The sequence below is a fragment of the Netta rufina genome (genome assembly GCF_964035555.1).
Source record: "Netta rufina genome assembly, chromosome: 10".
In the NCBI taxonomy this organism is placed as follows: Eukaryota; Metazoa; Chordata; class Aves; order Anseriformes; family Anatidae; genus Netta; species Netta rufina.
The window spans coordinates 1,943,726-1,971,093 of NC_140133.1; the positions used below are offsets into that span (position 1 = coordinate 1,943,726).

A 27,368-nucleotide genomic window follows, 5' to 3' on the forward strand; every position below is an offset into this window, starting at 1 on the left:
TGGACAATAGGACTAACTGAGTACATATCTCTGTATTGTGGTCACAGAAGATGATTGCTGAAGTCACTGAGGAGGAAATGTAATTTTTCAAAATAAAAGTCCGTGACTTCCAACATGTCACTTCTGTCTTTGCTGCTGAACTTGAAATTTATTCTCTCCCTTTGTTTAAAGTAGTCCATATCTTCAAAGTAGATTGCAAAACAAATCAATCTGCTATATTTTGGAGAAAAGATGACAATGAGTATGAAAGAAGATGTGGTGTGTAATGATGTTCTGAGTCAACACTTACTTAGGATTTCATAATGTCTGAAAGATAGTAGCATCTTGGTTCATGTTTGTCTCTAGAAATATTACTGGTAAAGAATGACCTCCACTGTAGGAAATCGGCAGATGTGATCTTATGCTGACTTGGTTAGATCTGATATGCACAGGACAATATTAGAAAAAGAAGAATACTATAGAAAAAAAGATCAATGATTATCATAAATGGAAACAAACAATGGTGCTATGTATAGGTCACCAAAATTTTGCAAATACATATTCTCCAAAATTCTGTTTGACACAGAAATTGATAGAGAGGTTTCAGGAAGCTGTATAGTAGTGTTACCTTTAGTCTGATGTGAGTCAGTGGATTTGCAATTGAAATTGTAAGAATGATTTATTCACAGAATATTCCATAATTTTAAGTAGTGGTGCATATGGAGATTTCACAATATTTTAGGCTTAAAGGCCTGATTCATAAGTCTCATGCAGGCTAGGGTAGCTCTCCAGATACATCTTCATCAAACCTGTAACTTCTGTTTCAGCTGTAATATACCAGTGCAAACACAACAGGAAGAAAGTAAAAGAATATTTAATTTGTTCAACTTGAATAGAGTATATATATTTTCCTCAAGAATAACATAACTTTGTTTTGGATGACCTCCTGTTAAGTGTACACAGGACAGACTTGGTCTCATCATTGGGAAAAAGAATGTGCCATGGCAGCTTTTTTTTGTTTTTCTTCCTTTTTCTTCCTTTTTTTTTTTTTTTTTTTTTCTTTCTGTTTTTCTTTTTTCTTCTAGGTCTTTCCTATTATATATGGGACTGACAACATTTCTTAATCAGGAGCTGGCTGGAGATTTTGGGGTGGAGGCACACAGGAATCATACTTCACACAGGCTAATGCAGCTGCTCTTCCAGCTGCTTGTGCTTGATGCTTTTAAATGTTGCACTGAAGAGTCTGTTAGGGACTTGACGAAGTTACACTAGACTGTGAATTAGGAGGTTCTTAAATAAACAGAAGAGATCCAGTAATTATCCATTTGAAAATATCCATGTTAGTATCTGAGTATACTCTGATGATGGGTTTTATAATGACCTGATTGGGAAGCAGATGTATTTTTGACCACTGCAAAGGCAGAAATGTTTAATTATTTGAGAAGGTCTGCTATGTAGTAGTGGAAGCAGCAGAGAACTTAAAAGCTAATTCCTCCCTAAGTCACTGATGTTATTCATTCCGTAGTGAACACTGTTACCTAAAAAAATTAAAACAAAAATTGATTTTGAGAAAGCTCATGAAACAAATGTGGCAAAAAGATATGTACCTTAAAAAATGTACCTTAACATGTACATCAGGAAGATGCCTACTTTTAACACCGCCTTTGAATTGAGGGTGGTTTTCACCTAAAAAGTATTAAATTCTGAGCAAGGGGCTATCCAGACCACCAGGAAGGGGTTGCGATCAGCCCTCTAATTTGATTTCAAACTTCAACTTAAAAAAAAAAGAAAAAAAAAAAGAAAAAAAAATCATTTTCAAGCTCTGTAATAACTACTTGTAGGGATTAGATTTTTAGAGGAAAATGTGAGTAAAATTTTGAACTATATAAAGGAACTATTTTTGATTTGTGGTTATTCTTGCAAAGTAGTAGATGGTGCAGATTAGATACATATTAATGTATGTGCCAGCATGATTCAAATTTTTATGAATTGCACGTTCCAGGGCTGAGTTTCCAGATCATCATAAAAGGCCATATTTAGGAATCTGCAGTGCTTTTGAAAACAATATAAGAAAAAGTCTCATGTATTTTCAAACAGGAAATTTTCAGGCATGCTGAAGATGGTGCAGGAAATTATGGCATTGCCAAGTCAGTAGGTGGTACTTTTCCCCCAAGTCAGAACTGGAATGATATTCAAATGTGTTGACATGAAACCCTGAGCAGAGGCAGTTCCTGTTTGTCTGATAAGCCAATGTCCTAAAACATGGCCAATAAAATCCTTTTCTACGTGTTGGTGTGTGTGCTTGTATGTGTGTGTGGGGTGTGTAAAGCCTTTGGGTCTTGAATGAGTTCCAGTGTGGTTAATTAGTTTCTCCCTCAAACAATAATATACATGGCATTTCAATGCCTACTAAGAATTAAAAGAGTTAGCAAGGGAAGTGTATGGAAGTAACATTTCAGCATTTTGTTTAGAAGGAGCTGAAAAGGATTATATTTTTCCTCTGTTTAATTTTCTGGATGGCTTTAGTTTTGTTCCTCCTTCAGAAATCCTCCTGCTTATCCTTAAAAGTCCTGCTTTTAAAATTTTAAATCATACCATGTTTTGTACTGCTAAAGTGAAAGCTAAGCATATCTGGAAAACGGAGTTCACTGTTGAAGTGAGCATCTCTCTTTGACAGCAGCTAAATTGAAGAGAAGCAGAAACTCAAAATCCTATTAGTTGTCATTGTGAAGCACTAACTAATAAAAAGAAAAAGCTATTAAAAATATTTAGTATAATTTTAAGGAATGAACAATAACAATAAAATGTTATGTAAATGTTTGGATGGTTTGATGATCGTATCAATTGAAAGGAAATCCTAATTTCCTATTTCTTATACGGTTTGCTTCCAGAACAGGACAACTAAAAGAACCCTACTGCAGCATTAACAGTTTCTTTGTACAGATTTTACTGCAATCTGGCATCCAAAAGGAGGAAACATTAGAAGTGGTTTATTTATATTTCAGCACAAAATTAGAAAGATGACATCATTCGTTTACAGTTCTTATCCCATGACACGTCTAATCTCCAACACCTCATTACAGGGGACACTTTTAGGATTGCATATATCATCTTGTTTAACTTTTGCATTCTTTTATGGAATACAGTTGAAAGGTAGGAAATTTAAGGCTGTTCATTGATAAGAAAATAAACTAATAAAATCTTAGGAGCTTCCCCAAAGAGGCAGGGTATTACAGTGTTTACAGTAAGTGGGTTATTATTTGTCTATTAGTTCTCCATCTTTTCCACTCTTGTTCAAAAAGCAATCCTCTTTGAACGTGAAGACAAACAGGGTAACTATGAATCACATTGATTTATTTTTTAATTTTTTGTAAAATCAGTAGAAATTCATAACTGAAATTAATACAGGTCTATGCTCCTCTCTTATCCATGATGGAGAAAATGGAATGATCACAACTGTGCAGAAAATAGTGTTAAAAGACATGAAAAAACACCATATAGTGCCAGCACAATTCCTGTTTGAAAGAATCTACTACTTGAGCTGTGGAGGAAATCTACATGTATTCTGTAACCCACTGAGAAGATGCTCTTCTATTGCTATAGGGATGCCCATAAAGAGTCTAACAGTGGCTAAAGCATGCACACATACCATCTGCGACTGTTCCTCTATCTTGTTATTATGAATGCCTTATGATTTTTTTTTTCTAATCTTAACTTGAACTGAGTGCAAGTGCCTTCCTATAAAGTAGTTTGTCTCCCTAATAGTGGCAATGTGAGGTGCTTGAGAAGCATTATGGTAGTTCAAAATAAAATTAATTGCTAATTAATTAATAATTAGCAATAATTAATAAGCTTAGGATTTTTTTTTAACCCTGGGCTCATAGTTTTCCTCACATTAGATTCTGTTATTTTGAAATATTTTGTAATAATATTTAGTTTTCTCTCTCTCTCTCTCTTTTTTTTTTTCTTTCAGAAATCTTTTCTACTTCAGCAAATTCATTAAAATGAGGGAATTTAATGGCAATATTTTAGTTTTTACATTTTCTATTTATTAATTTATTAAATCAGTGAAAATTTCTAAACGGAGACATGGTATGCAATTTTTCTCATAGGATAATCCATTTAGGAAATAAATTTACCACATACTATCCCATGGACATTTTCAGGTGGAATACAGTAAGACCTGCTAGCATAGGAATATAACCAAATAAATGACTCGTGTTTAAATTCATCTGTTTAATTTGGACCTTTGGAACTGATTAGTTTGGAGAAAATCCTGGGGTAATGTGTTTTGACAGCATCCTCATTGGAGTTAATATGCATCCTGCCACCTTGGAGTGTGGGTAGAACTGTGACTTCTTGCAATTGACTTCAGACTCTTATCTTTAATGTCCTCCAAAGTGTCTATGTGCAAAGTAGACGTTTGTGCATGACCTAGTCAAGTGGTGTCCTCATAGAGAATTGACACAAAGTAGATAATGCTTCTTCAAGTGCAACCTTTCCCCTACAAAAAATTGTGTCAGGATTAAGATTAGTTTTTTGAAGGTGACATTAAGTGTCTTTAGACTGCAATCTTCCTTTCAGCCATCTACTTAATCTTGTTTTAAAGATTTATATCTAAGACTTACTTTAATTTGGTCCCATAATCACTTATTTGTCTAAGCATCTGTGTCTGCATGAATTAGACTCAAGATTATTTTAATTTACTGTTTAACAGGGTGATCCTGGCATACAACTAAAAATATAGCTAATATTTAGCTTTTAGCATAACTATTCATTATTGTTGTTGACTTGCAGTAGATAACTGTAAATATTTCAAGAACACATAATATTTCTGTTGGTGAATTTTTGCAAGTTAATTAGTGAGACATAGTAATAGGTTGAAGAAAAAAAAAGACAAATGTTCTAAAATATTAAATTTAGAGAAGTTGAATGTCTTTGTTGACGCCCTTCAAACACAACATCCTTGATCATATCCTTTCCCAACTTCTTTGTGCAATTCTATATACGTGAAAACTGAGACAGATGTGTTCACATGCTTTGTTGTCTTTTTCTATTCCTGTTTCCTTTTCTTCATGAGCCAGCAGGCCTGACTTCTATTGTTAGATCCTTGCAGCTACCAAAAAAAAGAGTGAAGGAAGAGCTAAGATCTTGCCAAAACAAGTATTGAATTAATATATTCCAGCATGTAATAAATTGTCTCACTTTACATCCTAAATAGACACAAAACAGAATGAAACTGATGGCAGATAACTATGATGACGACCATCACCACTACCACCACCATCATCACCACCACCATCACCGATCACCTGGGAGGCCACAACACTCCAACCACAGACCTTCTCCAGATCAGGTCAGTTGCCTTTTCTCAACTTCAGTTTTACACTTTTACTATTTTGGTATTTCAATGTGAAGCAAATATTCCAAAGAAATAATGAGCAATATGTTCTTTGAACAGAAATTAATAGCTCTGGTATTTATTTCCATGCCTGAAAGAATCTAAACATTTTGACTTTTTGTCTGGTGCCTTATATTTCTCTTCTCTATCTTTTTTAAAAGTTTCACAGCTATTTTCAGCATTTCATAATTCAACTTTTAGAGTAGAAAAGCAATGGAAATTCTCATAACTAGAGTGATTTCAGAAGTATTCACTTTGGGGATTATTTATTTATTTATTTATTTAAAGTAAATGTATAAATCATTAGTATCTTAAAATTATGCAGGTTTTCCCTCTGCCAATTTGTAAACCCCTAGTTCTAAACTGTGAATGTATTTTTCTGTTGAAGCTATCAAATATCAGGTATAGTTTAAAATCAAGTGATACATTTTTAACTAGGCATGATAAACAAAATTTCAACATGGTTTAGTTTAAAAATGCATAATGATTCAATATTCTTCTTTTTATAATGTTATCCTTTTTAGGGTCCTGTGTTACAGGGCTGTCTAATAAAATGCTCTTCTAATGTCTGTTGATTGAGAATGGTGGCATTGTTCAATTGGGAATGGAACAATGGGAACTAGGAACCTTTTTCCCCAGTAGAAAAACAATCCCTAAGCCCAACACTGTTTTGATTTTGTAAATTTCAATATTTGTATACAAATAAATACAAATTTTAAACATCTAAAACATATTTTTTATTTTTTTTTTTTACAAAACTCATTTGTTTTTAGTGGTTGTAGTTTAGAACGTTAGTGAAAGTTAAGTGAAAAGTAAAATGCAGAACTATTAAAACAAGTTGATCGTCACAGTTTTAAAGTAATAACAGTTATACATTACATTTTTGGAATTAAGAGGTCATGATGTTCTGTGGTTTATTAGCATTGCAACTGTCCTTTTTAATAATGCAGCATGGTTTTTCACATAATGTTGCTGTTCCTTTGGTAGGAAGAATTTTGCTACATGTCCAGTGTGCAACCTCTATTTTATTTTTAGATGGGTTTGAAACAGATGTTTCTGAACAGAAAATGCTAGACCTCTTAATTTTGGAAGACCAGATCCACCAAAAACAATGTGTCTATTTTAATTTTATACTTATAATATTGATAATAATGGTATTATTGCTGTTATTAACAATTATGTATTGCTATATTTATTATTATAATAGTATAGTTAATAGTTACATTAAGTTATCATAACATTATAGTATTGAAAACAATTGAATTATTTATTCATCATGTATTACACATTATATTTGTGTATATCCACACCAAAATAGTATTTCATATTCTAGTGGCAACTTAATCTGTTCCTTCAAATCACCTTCTGCCAGCAGCCATGTTTTTATGGTCCTTTATTAAGTATCTGCACCAGATGCTCAACAATTTGTTATAGTATAGAATAATGTGTGTGTACATGAATGTGTGTATGTATGTAAAGAAAAAGCCACACTACAGGGAATACAAATGAAATAAACTAGCCCTAGGAGATGAAATTTAAAGAAACAAACATCTATTTTGAAATTAAAATACACATGTAAGCCATGCTGCCAGTATGTCAGATGTTTCCAGCTGCTAATAGGTGACACTATTCCATTTCAAATTTTAAATTCCTTTGTACAGTGAGCTTGTCAGTTATGGATGGATGCACTCCTGAAGATGACATTCAAACTTTAAGATAAACTTCTTTTCTTGACTTTACTCTCTTTAGCAATGGGTGAGAGTTGAAAACTGTACAAGTCTGGGGAGGAACTCAGTCAGAATAGGACAAGGAAGAAAGGATATAGCTGGAGTTGGAAAAAACAATCTTTAGAAGCAAATAACTCTTTTCCAGATAGGGAACCCTGGGGAAAAATAAAAAAATATATTTTTTTTCTATAAAAAATCCTTTTGTGCTGTTAAATTAATTCATAAGTTCATAATGCGTGGGCTGAAATAAAAGGAAAAAAACAAACGGAGGTGAAGTTACAACTGAGAAGTGTGATATACTACTTGGTCTGGAATAGGAGACAAATAGACAAATTAAGCTTTTTTAGGATGACCACTAGAGCTCTGCTAGCAGCAGGAACTGGTATGTACAAGAAAGATCGATTTATTGAATACCAACTGAAAAACAAACAAACAAACAAAAACATCAAAACTGAAATAACACAAAACCTAGACAACTTAACATGTTCCTGGAACATGTTAAGAACTTTCAGAAAGAAAACTTTCAAAGAATATTAAGGACAACAAGTACTATCTAGTTGTAGTTCTCATTCTGATTAACAGACATAAGTTGGCTGACTATATATAAGATAAGGCAAAATATTCTAAAAATGACCATGAAATAAAAAATGTTTTGGGTTTTTGCAAGAAACAGAATGAACAGAACAGAATGAAGGCAAGATGTATGGGGGAAAAAAAAAAAAAAAAGAAAGAAAGAAAGAAAAGAAACAACTACCTCTGTGTTACAAGCTAACATTTAGTGAAAGAGACTCTTTTTAATGCACAATAGCAGGTTATTCAGAGAAAAGAACAGATAAGAAACATTAAAAAAAAAAAAAAAGAAAAATCTGTATCAAAACTTCTTTAAGAATGGATAAAAAAATTAAAAATTATGAATGATGGAAATGGGTGCATGATTAAAAATAAAGTAGACAAGTATAAAAAAGGTATAAAAGGCAGATAGGGATGCAATCAAAAATACTAATATGCAAATAACTAATAATAATAACTAGCAAAAGAATGAAAAGCAGCAAGAAAAAAAAACTATAAATATAGCAAAAAGGGCAACCTTTCTTGAAAAAAAAGGACACAAGTTGTTTATGTTTGTGTGTTCTGGACCTTTTAAATTTAAGTCTTAGTTTTATAAAAACAACAACAACAACAAAACTAAAAATCTTTAATAAAATTAATAGTAACTTTGCTATTTAGTGCAGTTATACAACAAGGCACACTTTTCAGGGAAAAATGAAGGATTAAACAATCTGTAAATAAAATAGTCGCATTCCCATTGGGTTAAACCAATATATTTTGTTGTAGAGAATATAAAATATTAGCTGAAGTAGTCTCTGAACTATCTATGATTGTATTCAACAACTCTTATGTTGTACAAAAGGGACCCTAGGAGGATAAAGGCAAACAGCACTTTACAAGTAAAACATATGGAGATTGATTAATCACTTTATTTTGGATTCTGAAAAAATTATGGAATAAATTATTTATCAGTGAGTCAATAGAAACCCAGTAGTCTCTTTACTGTTAATTTTCAATAACTTGGTGTCTGTATCAGGCTGCATGATGTTATCTACCTCTCTCTATATATATATATCTATCCTAATGTTTATCAAATCATGTTATGCTTGCTTTGCTGTTATTTTTCCTAAAAGTTACCTGATCATTTCCTAATCACATAAATCAACCTGATAGTTGATTACTATAATAAAACAGATAAGCTAGTCTTAAGTTGCATTCTTGAAGGTATGAAATGATGTATCTCTATGCATTCATTTTGTTCTTGCACTCTTTTCTAGGTGACAGTTTTGGACCACAGTCTAAAACAGGATGCAGGTCTAGGTGGCCCTTGTATAGCATGGCCATTATAATTTTAGTCTGTATTTGTCAAGGACGAAGTATGCCAGGCAAATCTAATTTCCTTTCATATGGTTAACTGGCTTTGTGGTTAAAGAAGAAAATAGTAGCTGTGAAATACTTTAAATTTATAAGGCTTTGACACTGTACTATCATATATTTGTAATAACTAGGAGAGTAAAATGCATTACAATAATAAAAGCTAGAACAATAAATAATTTTAATTGAATTATGCATGAAATCAGCATGGAATGGTTGCACAACTGATATAAATAGCATGCTATGTAAAAAATGTCAGTTACTCATTGTCAGACAGCAGGGATATTTGCAGCAGGATGCTAAGAAGTCTGTCCTTTATCCACTTTTGTGGAGTATTTTTTTAGAAATTATTTCAGTGATTAACACATTTATTGTTGGTAATGAACGAAGCTGCAAGAAACTGCAGGTATAGTAAGAGCAGATAACTTGCTCAATAAACTGCTCCAGTCTCAATAAAAAGCTCAAGTCTTAATAAACTGGAGAGAAAGTCTGAAATGAGTAAGCTGAAGTTCAGTAAAAAGAAGTCCATTTAGAAGAGAAACTTCACATGTACTGAGTCAATAGAGTGGCAAAAGAAATATAATCTAGATTGAAAGCAGTATATGCCAACAATGGAATACCATTGCAATGAAGTTAGATCTAATTCTGTAATGGGATGTAATGCTGGAAAAGAAGCAGGAAGTAATTATTCTGTTCTTTTGAGCACTGGTGAGACCTCATCTGAAAATCTGTATACAGTTGTGAACACCGTGCTTTAAGATAGACAAATTGGAAAGGGACAAAAGGAGAGCAATAAGAATGATAGGAGTTTTAGAAAACATGACCTATGAGGAAAGCTTAAAGAACTGGGTTTGTTTAGTCTAGAAAGTATTAAGGGCGAGTTGTAAGTCTTCTAATAAGTAAAATGTTGTTGTAAAGAAGACGATGATCGATTGTGTTCCAGTGCCCACTGTAGAAAGACTAGGAGTGGTAAATTTAATTCTTACTAAGAATAACTAGGTTAGCCATTTAAAAAACAAACAAAACAAAAAAACAAACAAAACAAAACAACACATCTTTTTAACTATGTGTGTAACAAATCTGTAAATTGAAAGAAACATGAACGTTCTTTAATGTGGATGTAATAGAAACTACTTTCTTGAAAATTTTGAGGAACGGGTTAGACAAATATCTGTTGCACATGATAACAGCTTTACTTATTCTTGTATTGGTGCAATGAGCTTGGATGAGATGTTCTCCTGAAGTACTGCCATTATTAATTTTCCAGACTGTGAACAGTGGATTAACCTAGCAAATATTTAATTGTAAGGCAAACAAATACAAGTTTCATAGCAAAATCCTGGCTGCATAGTCTTTCTGAGAACAGCAAAGTATAAAAATAAGTATGAGTGATCTCAAGTAATTGCTTTAGCTTATGTTTTTCTATAATAATAATTATAATGAAGTTAGTCTATAATAATAATAATAATAATAATTTTATAATAATAATAATAATAATAATAATTTTATTATTATTATTATATAATTAAATAACAATATATAACAATAATTTAATAACAATAAATATAACGATAATAATAATTATTGTTGTTATTATTATTATTTACTGTGTTGTATTATTTAGCATTCCATACAGCACTTTTTTTTTTTTTTAACAGCAATTTGATTGCCATGTGCCACACAAACCTGTATTTTCCATTCAATAGTGTATTAAACGCAAATTCTAGATATGTGGTTTTTGGTGACTGTGGTCCAACCCACTGCTGATGGTGTGAAACCACAGAGCAAATTGGGAAAATAATAAACTTGCAAATGATCACAGGACATTTTTTATTTTGTAAGGAAAAAATGATGTGGTGTTGTAACATAAATGCTATTTAATTTTGTGCATGTTAGGGAAGGTTTTTGAAAGTTTTCTCAGAAATCCCAGAGAAGGAAGAGGCAGTTGAACATGCAAGGTTAATGTTGAAATATTTCCCATTTCTGTGAATAATATTGGATTTTCTAACTTAGCGTTCTACATTGATGTAAAGAAATACTTGTATGCTATGAGATATGGTGGTAAAAGTATGTGCGTGTGTATTTTAATACATACTTTTAAGGAAGAAGAAGAAGATGTTTTGCACTTACTGATGTAAAGCGCTGTGACTCTGTACCCCCTTTAAAGAGGGTGGTGCATCACCAGTCTCTTGGAAGAAAATTATATATAAATAAAAAATAAATATATAAAAATAAAATATAAAAATAAATATCTATAAATAATATATATATAACCTACTGGAAAAAGGAATACTTTTTGTGTGTGCTATTTGGTTCAGCTATTGATATTTTGTTTTTATGATCATGTTTTCATTATAATTGTTATTCAATTTCATATTCATCTGTGGGCATCATGCAGCATCATAGTTCTAGAATTAGAAATAGGGTCTCCAAATTCTCTTGAAGGAATTGGTTGTGCACTGTTTTCAGATATAATAGATGTAACAAGCTTTTTCTCTTTTTATGCGATTTTTATGTCTTCTGTCTGCTGCTAGGGAACAAAACCAGGTTTTCAACCACTTCTTGCCTCTATCCCCTCTTTTTTCACAATGCTATTTAGAGAGAGATATAAGTTGGAAATCTATTTTGCCTCTGGACCTTAAGTCTGGGGAAGATATGAAAACTTTATAAGCAGTAGGATGATTCTAACTCTCCTCTGCCCATACATATAGTCACGTTACAGGGACTCACAATGTGTTCCCTTGTTATGTTGGTACATCTGATTTTTACTTGATATAAACAAATTTCCATGAAGTGAGTGCTGCTATATCAGTAACACTGCAATTTTAACCATTTTACCAGTCTTTAAAAAAGGATTAAAAAAAAAAAAAAAACTTGGAGGCTGTAAAAATGTAAGAAACAGTAAAAAAAATAAAATTTTGCAGTTTCGCACTACAAATTTAAATTTATTCTCTTCAGTTTGGGTTTGAGAGTTGGCAAACTTTCTTAAATTTCACCTGAAAATATTTTGGCAGTCAGTGGATATCCTGGAGTGTGGGTGTGGTGTTCTTAGCAAGAATATGAGCTTAATTTAATAAACATTCTGTGCTAGCTTCAGTTTTCAAGGGGTTGCAATATGTAGCATGTTGTAGAGTGCATTACAGTAATGTAATCTGTATTTTTGCATCTGGAACAGACAAAAAGCATATCTAGATAAATTTGAACTTCTAGATTTAGAAACCATCCTGCCCAATAGCCTAGACGACATCACAAAGCTTACTGTTCAACTTCCCAGCTCTCTTTACTTCTCACTTCTAAAAGCTTACCCTTTTTCCTCAATAACTTTTTCCCTGGGCCCCTTTTGCCAATGTCATCCTTCAGTTTTCCTCCTTGTATTGAAAATATTGTGGAGGAAGTGCCTGTCTGTATCACACAAGTGAACATGCTCTTGAAGCGAAGTGATGTTACTGAATAAAGTTGATAGAAATAGGCACAATATTATTTACTACTAAAGGTGCCTTTCTGTACTGCACTCCTTTTGTCTTGTCTTTTACTTTCAGAATTGTAACAAATAGAGAATGCTGTCTCAGAAACCACAAGCCTGGTCAAATTGAGACATCTCATTCCCTTTTGGTTTTGTAATCTCAGACTACTTTCTGCCCTTCCAAATTTGTATAGTATTCTGACTTGGAGGCTGATAAACCACAGTCACTCATATTCACTTACTATTAATTTCCCTTGGCATTTTACATTTCTTGGTATCTCTGAAACATTCTTTAAATTATTGTCACGTATGACAGATCTCCAGCTCTAGAATGGTCTCCACATAAAAAAAACAGCATTCTTTTGCTATCACCCAGGTCTTTATTGTTAAGATTCATGACATCTCTTCTGTGTGGTTAAAAGGTCCTGAGTTCAAGTTGCTGTTTGTGGACTACATGGTACAAAATGTACTTAATTATTTAAATTAAAAACAGGATCTCTATAAAAAAGGGAATTAGAAGAAGTTATGTAGGTAAGCTGGGACATTTATGTTTCTAGGCTATACTTCAGTTAGTTTGACAGTATTCTTGCTATGAAGTTATATATTTGAGAGGACATATGAAGAATTTGATTCTGTGTCCACACAGTGGAAGACTGAAGGTAAGACATCCAAAGAATTTTCATACTTTAGGACTTCATTGCCAATCCTGATGACTATATGAACTATCAAATCTTCTTACTGCTTAAAGAACTGGAGATTTTGAGAGACATAAAATGCAAGTTGTTTCTCATTTCATGAATTCCAAAGCTGTTGTTGAGTCAAAGTTGTATGCTTCACTTCATGATCACCAAGGCTACAAATTTATTTTATGATGACAGATGATATTGTCATAAAAAGGATTTAGATTTTGAGAAAGTATCAATATCATAAGCTGTGCTATAAAACTGTAAGATCTCTCTGTTTTCCAGAAAGTTGGCCCTGTTCTTAAAAGCTGTAATTGAGGATGGAATGTCATGTGGTGGTGTATGCATGTAGCCTGTCCTTTTACATCTTTTTAATCCATTTTTGACGGCACTTATACAAGGCAGTGGTGGTTAGAAGTAGATAATTACAAACTCACAATCATAATTTCTATTATTCTGTTTTTCTGAAATCTCAGCAAAGAGGCCAAAAAATATTGTTCAAGGTTTCTGAACTATCCTTTTATCAAAAGGAAAAGTCCTCCTCACTAAGACAGTGATGCAACAGTGTGTATCCGTGAAGTTTCTGTTAATAACATTCTCCAGTAAGGAAGTAAACTTGTTTTTAAAGAACTGTCTATCTGATATCTGCCTTAGTATTAAATCCACATAGTTTTAAAAATCTTTTCTTGTTAATTTGAAAAAAGAAATTGAATGCAGTGATGCATGAAACTTAACAGTATAACTGTTATAAAATAGTAGTATACCACTTCTTTTTGCAAGTTTTAGAAGACCTTGTGCTGTTAGACAGTGTTTATTGATTTGTAAAGTGGTGACTGATCTTGGAAACAGCTCATCAGCTGGAACTGCTAAATATTCTTGAAGTTGCTGAAAGAAAAAATGTGAAAAACACTACAATTCAGATGAGTTTCTGTTTGAGGTGGATGACTTTGAAATCAGAGCCATAGGACAGTTGAACAATGATTGTTATTTTAGTGTCTGGATCCTGATTGGCAAATCACTGTATTGATCCATATATAATTTTAAAGAAAAAGAGTACATGCTACTTTGTTTATTTTGGCAGACCTTGCTATTAACACAATGCCTTATATTCTGTGGCAATACTGGAATGTTGCCAACCTTAAGACTCCTGAATAGGCCCCAGGAATATTGAAAAGGATTTGTCTTTAAAACAAAAACAGAACAAAACACAAAACCCACAACTTTAGAAGGTGAGCAAACAGAACAACAAAGAAAGGTTATTTAGGTTATTTTTGCTTATTCAAATGACCATGATTATTTGAAAACTGTGAAATTCTTCACATTTCCTTAGACCATGAATAGAAAGTCCAATCTCAGCAGAAGATCAGTGTGTATGGAAAACTGGAATGTCATCCTAGGGACATTTCTGCAACATTAAAACTTTGTCTTTCAGTTGTTTGGAAAAGAAACAAAACTAAGGGGAAAACCCTAAAGTACCAGTGTTATAGTGTATAAAAGAAGTGATATGATATAGCTGTTTAATGCAGTAAATCAGAATTATTGGCTCCTTCCCTGACCCAGATTTTGTTTAATATTCTGTGTTTCTTTATTCTGTATGTTTATACCTTGTATTTGGGCAGGTGTGGGCTTGCTCTTGTCTGTTCACTAAACGTACATGAGCTTGTTCTGCTGGTGCCTCAAGCTTCAAGGAAGCACACAATTGTATTAGTACAGTGCTGAGCCTGCACTAAGCTCATTGGAGTCACATGGATTTATTTAATTTAGGAATCTGGGCAGGGCAAGGTTTGCTTCTTGGTACATTCAGTATAAACAATCCCAGGCATATCCACTGTAAATAACTAGCATTGTGCTGAATTAATTGCTACTTACAGATCTAAGAAGTACTGTGCAAATTAGTCACATAAATACTCTCACATTTTTAAGTATTTCCTCTAATTTTTCATCTTTGCTATGCATATTCTCCCTCTGGAACAAAAAACTTGTGATTCACATCACAGAGTGTTGAGACATGTTGAAGTGAATGCAATAAAATCCTATTTATATCCTGGTCACACTTAAAAAGTCAGTTCTCCTATTAAATTGTATGCAGTTATCATAGCTATATTGTTTATTATAAACACGTTCCTAAATGGAAAATGCTTTTCTTCTAATTAGGATGTTGTTTTTGTTTAGAATTTCCCAGAACCAATAAGTCTTATCATATGGTCATTCTAATAGATACAAGATTTTTGCCTCTGATATCTAGCAAAGTATTTCTACCTACTTTAACCTAAAAAGAAAATCAGTGTTTTTCCATAGAAACTTGCAGCCCAGATTTTAAGGATAATGAGAGTGGTTTCAGACATAAATTTCTTTGTAGATTGCATCATACCTGTGATGGAGAAAAAGAAAGAGCCTTGAAATTTGAGAGTCTGCTCCAAGTTGGAATTTGTCTTTCAGGGCTTCTCTAGTCCTTAGGTTTGGTATATTACCATTTACAGTTACAAACTTCATGTTCAAAGTTTCTTATGTTATTTATATAAAAACCAATAGAAATGTGTAATATTTATGAATACTTTTTTTTTTTTTTTTCTACCTCTTAATTGTAATTATATTGTATCCAGATGAATTTTCTAATACCTTTTAATTATATTAAATTCATAATTTGACTAAGAGGCCAGCTAAACTAGTATTAAAAGTAACAAGTAGAATGCAGGTTTTGCTGTCTATGATACCTCCAAGAGGTGGATTTTGTACATTGAAAAGTTATACCTCTCCTTTGCTTACAGAAATTAATTTGTTTTATGTTTTGAAGTTTAATGTGATATAATGTATACATACTGCTCAGTATGTGTATTTATATATATATACATATATATTTATATGTTAACTTTGCAGTCTTTTCCACATATGGAAGAATTTTTTGAGATCATGTTTAGCTATAGACACTTCTCCCCCTCACTTCCCCTGAATGTGCATGTTAGAATATACAACACTTATATAGAGGTTTACATTTATCTTATATTTTTTACTAGAAAAATTAGCTGCCACCATCATAATCTAAAATAGTTTTTTTACACCAAATGAGAGAGCCAGAAATCCATTTCTGGGAGACAGTAACTTGGTAACAAGAGTTGCATATCTAGCACTGGTTACTTAAGTGAGATAACATGTCACAGGCTTTCACTACAAACGGGACCATAAATTTTTGCATTGCAAATCTGATTTCATGGACCACTTCTTGTAAGAAGCATTGAGTTTCTGCTTCATCTAGTGATAAAGCTTTAAAATGTATCAGTATCTGGTGAAACATCTTATTCATGTTAATGCTAGTCTGGGTGTTGTAAAGAAACCACCTTCTGCCTACCTTCATCACCAGTATTTATGTTTGACTGTAACTTAACTATATACAATTGGAACAAATGGTGAGATAGACTTTATGGTCATTTTCATAACTAGATGATGCACCAGTGACCAGGATGATGCAGTTGTGACCACTTCTGTTATGGTTAGGTTTGAAAACAGGCCTGTGACATAAATCCGTATTACTGAAGCAATTTTTAATATTTATTCAACTGTTTGAATATATGAATGAAACATAAAATACAGAGCTTCGAAAATTCTGCCCATTCATTTGAATGAATCCACTGTTAGTCTTTCTCCTTTCCACTTACAGGCTCACTGCTTCAAATCATTCATGCATAAAACTCTTCTGTAGTCAGTTGTTCCATATATGGACAGTTTATGAGATTAGTCCTCAGCTGTGATTGCTCCTGTATGTTTCCAAGAAATCGAGTAGCAGATGAAAGTCTTTCTAAGCTCTAAAAGATTCTGATTTTAGGGTAAGTTCTTGAATTGAAAGAAATATTATTACTTAGCAGGTAGATTTCTGGAAATCAAATTTCTGGAAATCAAATTCTGGAAAACAAATGGAAATTAATATCTGGAAATGTAATTGTTTGCTGTAAGTAGGACAGTTTCACAGTCCAGAGCCAGCAGTTACATGCTTAATGACCCATTAATAGCCACAAATAATAAGAAGAGTAGGATAAATCTATCATCAGAAAGTTAGTTCAAGAGATGAGCAGGTTATCACTGGATTTATTCAACTCAAGTTAAGACATTAATTCTTAGCATGCTGGCATATGAAAGGGAAAAATGATGAGCCTTGTCAGGAAGGGTCTTCTGTTTGTGGGAAGAGAGCCAGCAAAGCTTAACTCATAAAGTTTTAAATGTTGCCTGTGTTGCAAAAGTTTTTGTATAAAAGGAAATTAGGATTTTTGATTTTTTAAAATTTATTTAAATAACTGATTTTATAAATATATTTGCATGCCATAAATGTGAGGGGATGTGCAGTACTTCAATTTCATTGACGTATTTTCCGTCTGCTTCTTGAGTAAAATTCACTGTCTTCTTCACATCAGATAACCAAATTTTATACCAGTGGGCCTCATAGTAATACAGAATTTTGCAGTCTTGGAGTACGTATACATTAGAGTTCTAGTTATGATCAAGATTACATATTTTGAAGAAAACTCTTGATTATTCCTACTTACTGCACTGTGGTTTTTAACCAGAAGCAGTTTTGGAGTGGACACAATGAATTCCTTTTTGAAGAAGTTTATCTGAAAGATGCATTTCAGGAGGTCGCCCACCACAGTTCAATGCTAATGGGAATTCAGTCTTGGAGCAAAATTAATCCAGAATACCCCCCAAGATACATATATTGTAGAGATACCACTTTCAGTACCAGTTGTATTTCTCTGTAGATCTGTTTTTATTGCAACACAACACTAAATATAACTTCTTGCAACTATTTTGCATTCACTGGTAATAAAGGGTATGCTATGTGCAGAGTAGTTATGAATAGGAATATAATTTCTGGCATCTGATATATTACAATTTGTTATCTACACGATCTAATTAGCTACATGATCTAATTATCATGTAAATGATAATTACAGTAATCCTTTGTTTCTAACCTGATGTATAATGTATCCCATTTTATCTAAAGGCCAGTGTGGCAAATTTACTACTGAAACTGAGGAACCGTAAAGAACTGAAGGCTGAGAAAGATACCTGCAAAACTTGTGTTGAGCTACACTTCTGTATTAAAAGAAAAGACATCTGTATACAAGCTCTCAACACCTTTGTATAGTGTTTTCAAAACACTGTTTTCTAAGTTCCTCATCTTGTGATTTTGAAGGCAGTTGAATTTTTGATTTTATGTTTTTGTACCAATTGGATAAGAACAGTAAATCCTATGTAGTGACAGGAGATGTTTCTTTTTAAGATGCTGAGCAAATACGGTAAGTAGCACACAGAAAAGACTAGCAAAAGGAATGCACAAAATCATCACAATCAATCACAATTAATAATCTATAAATAGTTCATAAATAGTTCAAAATAATCTATAAATAGTTCATTTGGAGTGGTTTTCATAGTATTTGAGAGTCTAAATTAAGTCTAAATTAAAGGCTTGCATGTCAGTTCTAAAAATACAAGGCAATCAATATCATAAATATTTTGAATTCATAATAATTTTACAATAATTATCAATTCAAATGGTGTTTCTTGACTTTTCTTCCCTTTTTGAATGTCTTTAATTCAGATTTTGCTTTGCAGTTTCTGACATTGAGCTGCTATTCTTGACCCTATAAACCAATGAAAGATCCAAGTTTAAAAAGCAGTTAATGTACACAAACATTAATCAAAAAATGCTTGATCATAGTTCATAGTTTATTGTTTGAAATAGCCATAGATTAATGATTCTATAGGATACACACTGATATGAAAGACTAAGCATTCTGCTGGAAACCTCTGATCCGATGTTAATAAATGATAAGGCATAACTGCAGCTTTTATTTTGCTTCACAGTGCGTCAAGACTGCAAAAATAGGTAATGAATATAATTTGTTTCAGAACATCAGTGAATAATTTTTTATTCTTCTACATCATCTGTTTCTGCTGAGGTACCAAACCGTAGCTTCTTGATATAATAGATTGTTTATTAAAACAGTCTACAATCTTACTTCTTATGTGACTTTTATCCAGAGCCTTTAGGTACTTGTGTTTGTCCGTACAGCAAAATCTGTAAAGTCTGTAGCACTAAAATGATTTATGCCATTAAACATTCACTCCTGAAACTGTAATGGGCAGAAGAATGACAAGGATAGTTGAGTCTTATAACTTCCATCCGATGCACTGGAAGGAAGTGGTGCAGGCTTGAGCACAACCCCTCTGCATAATGGCAATAGTAAGTGATCAAAGAGTTTGTTTAATATTCCATGAAGATCTTATATTTGTGCATTCTGTTATATTAAAAAAGTGACAGCATGAAATTATGGTGCTCTGCTTTATCCTTTTTTTTTTTTTTTTTTTTTTTAATGAAAATGAAGGCTGACAGGAGTAGGAGCTGTAGGAGTTTGTTTTTTTTTTACCTCAACTATAATGAAGCATCACGTATTTTTAGGTCAGTGCATTACATGGCACCAATCTGTGACATAATTAACTAGACAATATGACGCGTTAGGTTTTGAAAGGGTAGACTTTATTGATGGGGTTGGTAGGTTGGTGACATCTACATAGGTTAGTGGAAGTCTTAAAATGCTATTTGTCATCTATAAATAATTAGGATGTGAAATTGCAGATGAGGTAAGAGCAAGTTTTCAGGGGTAGGTATAAATCAAGAGAGAATGTTACGTAGATAAAAGTTTTTAAAACCTGACACTATATTGAGATTGGTCTTGGGTTGCTTTTAGTATTAAGAATTTTAAATCAAGTGAGTGTTTTTTTTCTGTTTGGTTGTCTGTCAAAACAGATCACAGTGTTTTTTTTTTTTAAATGAATTTACGAATCATTAAAATTGTAAAATTTGTAATAAGCTCTTTGTGTACAGAATAAGATCAGGGTGCAGAAATTCTCACTAAAACAGATGTGTGAAAAAAAGGATGGAACAGGATTTTTGTTAATTTTATATGTTAAAGATGAAGTGAGTCATGATCATAATCTGGACCAGACCATTCAATAATTTCATCATTAAATCTGTAATTTGTGGGGAATTATTTTGAATACTGCTAATCATATCTTTTATGAATTATCTCAGTCTTGATATAAAAGCTTCATGATCCAGAATTGATGTGCTATTGAAAAATATTTACCACATTTCCAGTTTATGTACTATAGATCTCTTCTTTTCTCTAGCAGAAAAACAAACAAACAAACAAACAAAACTTTCTGCTTTTCTGTATCAGATCAGGGGTTCTGAAATAAATAAATTTGGGATGAGAATAGGTATCTGCGGGTCCCTGTCCTTCTCCAGTAACACTCATTCTATACAGAGCTAAGTTTACTGACAAAATATATTGGGGAAAATAATAAAATGCTTTACAGAAATCTCAACATATTATTAAAAAAATAATAATATCAAAAAAACTCTTTGCATAATTAAAGAAGGTAGACAGTTATTTTGACAGGACCAGTACTCAATAAAATAATGTTGATGAACATTAACTGCATTCTAGCTTTTAATTTATTCCTTATTGTATGTGAGGATCAATGTCAAACTATATAGTCTGTAATTTCATGTAATACTCTAAAAGTATTTGACAAGGCTTGATCTGTCAACTCTTCTAGAACCCTGACAAAAAGAGAGATCACACAGATAACTGAAGTGAAAATGAATACTTGGCTATTTTAAGAATTGTAATATAGTAAACAGCAAAAGAGATGAACATGGTATGTTTCCAAATGAGCCCTTCTAACTGAGTTGCCCATTTTTGTTGATTCCTGCTATTTTTAAAGGTATCACCAAAGATTAACCTAATGCATTTTGTTAGTGAAATAGGATCAAACTGCTCAGTGGAAAAGAAATCCTTCAGTCTTTCTTCAACCTTTACTCTGGAAAAACCCCTGTGAACTTCAAAGTTAATTCAATTAACATTAGTAGGTCTGAATAACAGTTAGTCCTGCAGAATTCGAGGAAGGACTCATATTTTCAGTGAGGAGAATCCAGCTCATTGGAAGTTTAACATAATCTGTCCCTTTTTTTCCAAATATAAGTAAGAATATTCAGGGCTTACTTTGCTTTGCTTTACTTTGCGTTGTAGTGTGCAGACCATATAACTAAGATGTGTTCAAAGTTAACTGTAAAAAATTAACCCACATTTCTTCCATGTTAAATGATAGCTAAGTTTATAGTGGACTGTCAGATTTCTTTACTTAATTCAGCAATATGCAAGACATCTATCTTAACATCTGGTTTTTAATAACAGTTGACATCTGGGAGCTCTTTTTTATTCCAAGAATGGACTAGGAACAGTAGTGATACTGGCAGTGTATATTTTCAAGCTAAAATTCCTGTCTGTTTCAATCATAATTAATTACTACTCATTTTATTTGCTTTTTAGATTTAATTAAGTGCCAGCAGTATGTTACACCAGCTAGCTCTCAGAGTTTTGAAACTACAGAATGTCATTTTTTTATGTTTCTAAAATATTAATGAGTGATTTCTGAGGATATCTAAAATGATAAGTTTTACTTGATTATGAGCTGCTGAGTGCACATGCTGTGCACCTCTGTTCTAGAAGCTTGATATTGCATCAGAATTTGGCACGCTAGAATTATATAGTTATATGCATTGACATCTGTGTGTACATAGATAAAGCATCATTATAAAAAGTGTAATCTTCAGTAAACATACCCAGTGAAGGACATTTCATTCTCTTGATTTAGTTCAAGTTTTACATTTTGTTCTCTTTAACTTCAAGTTTATAATGAATTTAAAAAATGCTCTTCTCCCCTTGAGCATATCTACAGTAATATAATCCCTTTTAAAAAACAATTCCATAAAATTGTTAAGATTTTTGTATTGCCATTAATGTTATTTAACATAAAAATTGCAAATAAATAAGTGATCTTAATGATTCAAAAATGGAATAAAGGACAGAATCTGACAATGTGTAGTGTTTAACATTCACTTAAAAGATAGATTTAATTGATAGCTTATTAGAAAAGTTTACTTCACTAACAACAGATTTTTCTGATTCTTCAGCAGTATCTTTGTCATTTAACCTAACAAAATGTAAGACAATTTGATTATAGTAATTACTTCTTTGTTTACTTATAAATTTTAATCTGTTTCTGCTGCCAGTGTTGGTTTGAATTTCATGCAATTAAAAACTAATATTTTAATATTTAATCTTATAATCTACTTCCTACATACTGTTTTAACTGGGTGGGAAAAATATTTACAGCATTGTTGGTTTTTGGTTGCTATAGATGCAGATTTTTGTGTAGGTAACACAAACTTGTTCATTTGCTTTTGCTGGCTTATATTTAAAAAAATCATGTTTTTAACAGGCAAGAAAGGTGTATTTTATATTCACCAAAGTAACTAACCTTTTCTTTTTTCATTCCAATGCTAACATCTTCTCTGTGCATCTCCTAATGTCTGGCACACAGGATGATGAGGAGGGTATATGGGCATAGCCGTTCCTATAAACCAAAGTTCCAGTTTTATTTTGAGGGGTGAGAAACTCTCTTTTCTATCTTTTGAATTGCAGTCTAATTTGTATTGTTTTATTTTAAACTGCATGGAGCTGTATGTTTCTTAAAAGGTGTGTTTGTGAACCATGTGAAAGTGTTTTTTACCTATGCAATTAACAATGAGAAACTATGTGTGACTGTTCAATGGTCTAAAGCTTGATTTTTATCATACCCTACTGTGGATAAAGATGTAGGTAGGTCTGAAAGTTTAAAAAAAGTGTATTTGTTTCTGTTCGTAACAATTCCTTGTGATCAGGAGATAAGATTTGCTTTAAACTAGCATTAAACTTCTCTATCATCTCAAAAATCCTGTAGAAAGAAAACTGTAATATCTTTGCAGAATGAATATGAAAGGTTGATACTTAAGAAGATTTGACACAGATTATGGATACAGTTTTACTGGAATGTAGTTTATAGTATGCATGGAAAAAATATTAAACTAAAATATTTTTTTTGAAATTTTAAGATAAGAGATAATGCTTAATAAGGAAAGTATAACCTTTCTGTGGATGACTAGCATCCATGGATTAATTTGGCTGTGATACAAAAGTTCAGCTTATTTTGTTTAAGTCTCTTTCAATTATTAGTAAATACTCTGTTGTCCATTTGTGTCAGTTACTGATCAGTGTTTATCCACTTTTTTTGGTGCTTGCCTTTGATGCTCTAGGTAATCTCAGGCAGCTCATGATTACTCTGGTCTCTTAACATTGTTAATGACAGTGTAAACACATCACTGGTGCTTCACTCAGACAATGTTGCTCACGCCACTATCTTTTACTGGCACAATTCTATTTGCTATAGTGGGATCGTTCAGAGGAGAAAAATCTACTCACATAAGTGAATATTAATAGCGCTGATGTGTTATTAAAGCTGTTAAATTTATTAAAGTTATTAACTTTACTCTTTATATCACTTTGGCCTCTGACACCCCAAGCTGAAGACTGTATGATGTGTTTTGTTTCCAGTGATGTTATAAGCCATGTTTCAGGCAAGTCATTCTAGACTAGAATAAAATCTCCAAAATCATTTTTTGTTCTTATTTGTAACATTTTTATTTTTAAAAAAACCTTTCATATACCTGCTGTTTAGCATAGTTGCAAGATGATGCAAAATTATTGATATCCATGACAAATAATTTGCATTTTGTTTAAAAAAATTAAGCTGTTGAAGATTTCTGTCATGGGGAAGTTTAAGATCCCACAACTGGGAAATAAAATAATGACAATTGCGATACCATTAACGTTTAAAAGAAAGCAAGCTTGGTTTATCGGAGTATTGTTATAAACCTTTATATATATATACATATATACACACACACACATACACACACTTTCTGATTTGGCTTTAAATGTCATACTCATATAGGCTGTATGTATAGATAACCTCTGAGTCTGGACACACGTGTTGCATGTGGAAATAGTACAGAAGGATGTGACTCATTCTAACTTTTTTTAGTTACTTTCTTCTTTTCTGAAAATAAGCAGCCTTAAAAAGAATCTGGAATTATTTTTCACATACAAATGTAAAAAAGGTTTGTGGGTTTTCTTAGTGTTGTGTTTTAAGTAATTAGCAAGTTCTGTTAACTGCAGCTGCATGATATTTTAATGGCAGTTTATGGTGTTATTTAAAAGCAATGTAATTTTCAGTTGTTTGTCAGCATCATTCTTCTGTTTGGATGTGGAGAGCAAATTTTTGTGTATTTTCCAAGCCTAAATATATTTCTAATTTAAAAACAGACATTCCTTTCTGACTCTTTTGTTCAAATGCCAGCATAATTTATCTGGTATCATTATATACCAGACACTCGACAAATACCTTTTTTTGCTGTTTCTTTTTAAGTGAGGGAGCACTGCAGAGGTCGTGTAATCAGTAGCTTGTAGAAAGCAGCCGGTCCTCTGGACTGCGCTCATGGGTAGACCTGTCCTTGGAGGTGGAACAGCCATCACTCAGTGTGGTAATGGCTATCACAAGGTGAAAATTCACAGCATAGACCTCCTTCCCCATTTGGAAATAAATAATTTATAAGCCTTTCTGAAAACAGATATACTGAATTTCCTCATGTTCTCTGTTAAAATCTATTGAGTGCATCTTTGCATTCAAAGTACATCTTTGAATTCAGCAAAGCTGAAATGAATGGATAAACATTTCTATTTTGCACAAGCTTTATAGCGAACAGCTTGATTTGGCTCTGTGAGCATAGTAGTTTGCATCTAGCTCAGCAGTGGGGGCTGCTCAGGTAGAACTGAGTTTCTTGGCTCTTGTATTCAGCCAGAGGAAAACTGGATTTAGTTCTCAGGAGTATTCTTTAGGAGTCCAAGTTATGACACAAACTGCTTTCCAGTTCTTTATTCCTGCTTTTTGATGCTTGAGCACAGCAGGAGTTAAAAATGACTCGATTGTACAATAACTCTATAATACTTTCTGCCACATAGACTAGAGCTTTGATATGGTAAAGGAATTGTAGCTCTGGATAATTAGATTATTTTATTTTTCCACTTGCAACTGACATTGACAATCAAAAGACTGGTAAAGTTGAATCTTGCAGATTCTACGGTCTTTGTAAAATACACAGTTTTTATCATTTGTTTGCTTTCTACAAAGTCTGTTGTCACAACTTGCTATGTGATATTCTTTTTAGGATACATTTTACAATGCTATAATTATAGACTGAAAGGAATGGTTCCCGACATTTAGTTTTGGAACACGAGCGATATATTTTATTTATGTGGGAGAGGAAAACACAATTTTAACAATGATTTAATTTTTGAAATATTTGAATCAAAAGAATGTGGATTTCTAGAAATAACTCATTCACCTTCTTTATAGTTCCCCTTTTTACTATAATTTTAGTCACACATTTCAAATTATATATACTATGAATGCAGCAGTTCCATTATGACACAGAGTGTGTCAAGATGTTTGTTTATGAACAAAAGTATATTCATGTTCTATTGGAGTCTCAAAACCACATTTATTTTGTTTAAAAAAAAGTGTACAAAGTGTAAAATGATTTTTAAAACTATCAAGAGGCAAAAAAAAATTAATTTTAGCTACAGTAATGTAAAATAAACATTATGGTTTTGAAGTGGTTTCTCTCTGAGATTCTTTATCTACTGAGTAAAAAGTCAGAATATTTTTCTTATTAGAAGCTACAATATATGAAAGTTGACATCAAAATGAATGTTTCAGTTAGCTATGATCATGACCTTGCATTGTAAAAATTTAAAAAGATAGTATTATCCTGGAATTCTTGTAGTAGTAATGAGTACAGGCGTTACTCATTTAATAGTAATTTGATGAAAATCTCAAAAATCACCATAATAATTAATTAATCACTCACTCTGAATTCATACTTGTATATCTGATAACAAAATTTTGATCATTCAAGAATATTTTACTAGCTGGAAAAAAAAGCACACTAGAGCATGACAGTGGAAACATATAGAAATTTTTGTGATGTGATATACTAAAAAAAAAGAGAGAGAGAGAAGCACAGACATGAACTTAATGTGTTTTGGAGATGATTCTAAATCACATCTTTACCTAGTATGACTCTTTTTATTTATATTCAAATGAACTATGCTGATGGCTGTATCAGACACTGTCATATTTTGATACTTAAGTGAGTACTCAGCTCACTTCTCAGGCCAAAAGAGCCCTGGAACAAAGCCAGTACCCTCCCCGTTCTCTGCCTCTAAGTGGTGCCAGGTAATTAATTCTATGCATTTTATATTGTGAAAATATATTCACAAGGTTTAAGGTGTTATAATAGCAATAGAGGGAGATTTACATACAGTGAGTATTCTGCAGCTCAGCTGTGAATTCCTCTGTCTCTTTTGCTGAAGATGAGAAGTTGTGCATTTATTTTTAGTTAGTTCTGAAGTGGCCCAGCAGTTGGATCTGGTGATCTTTGAGGGTCCCTTTCAACTGAACTGTTCTGTAGTCTAGTCTAGTCTACTTTCATTTTTTTGTGTGTGTGTGGGGGGGAAATTAAAAAATGGTATCCTTCCTTGTTAGGGACTTTAGGCAAGCTTTGCGCTGCTTGTTAAAGGAATGCATAGAGCCTCTGCAGACTTTGGATATTATTCTTCATCTATTCTCACAGTAACCTCTAAAAACTTTTAAGATTTAACAAATTTATTTTCAATGCAACATTGTGAAATAAAGTTTTGTTATTTAAGGTGGGCAAGCAAGAGAATGATTTGCTATTGAATTATCAGGAATTTTTATGGGATTCTCAGGAAATGAACTTTAACCATTTCAGATCAGACTCAGCAAATTCATTCTTCTTTCAGAGGGTTTTCTGAAAACCCTCCTAGCTCTTGAAGGCCAGTTTTACTCCTGCTGCAGATGATCTTCCTTTGGCCAACACACTATGTTTTCTTCTCTGAGCATCTTTGCTCAGTGAGGGAAATAACATTGTGTTGGCTCAGTGTACTTATTGACTTTTCTTGCCTTGTAAATTCATGACGGGTGTGTTGTTGTTGTTTTTAATTCAGTAGGTTGTTTACATTTAGCTTTTTCAGTGTCTTGCTGTCAGAGAACTGTAAATATTTGCTATTCATATTTTTTGAACACTACCCTATTTTATAATTTGTCATTATACATTCAAAGTATCTTTTTAAAGCAGGCATGAGATTCTGCTTCTTAATATTTTCAGATTTTGG

At 32.5% G+C, this 27,368-nt stretch overlaps 1 protein-coding gene across 1 annotated transcript in view; it reads left to right on the plus strand.

Moving 5' to 3' along the window:
- The window catches only part of ERC2 (ELKS/RAB6-interacting/CAST family member 2), a gene marked incomplete at both ends in the record, with an annotated part of 465,422 nt that overhangs the window by 386,732 nt on the left and 51,322 nt on the right, over nt 1-27,368 (plus strand). The window contains one exon of the mRNA XM_084292445.1: nt 5,201-5,335. Within this exon, the coding sequence (XP_084148571.1) occupies nt 5,201-5,335 (135 nt within the window). The remainder of the gene's footprint in view (nt 1-5,200; nt 5,336-27,368) is intronic.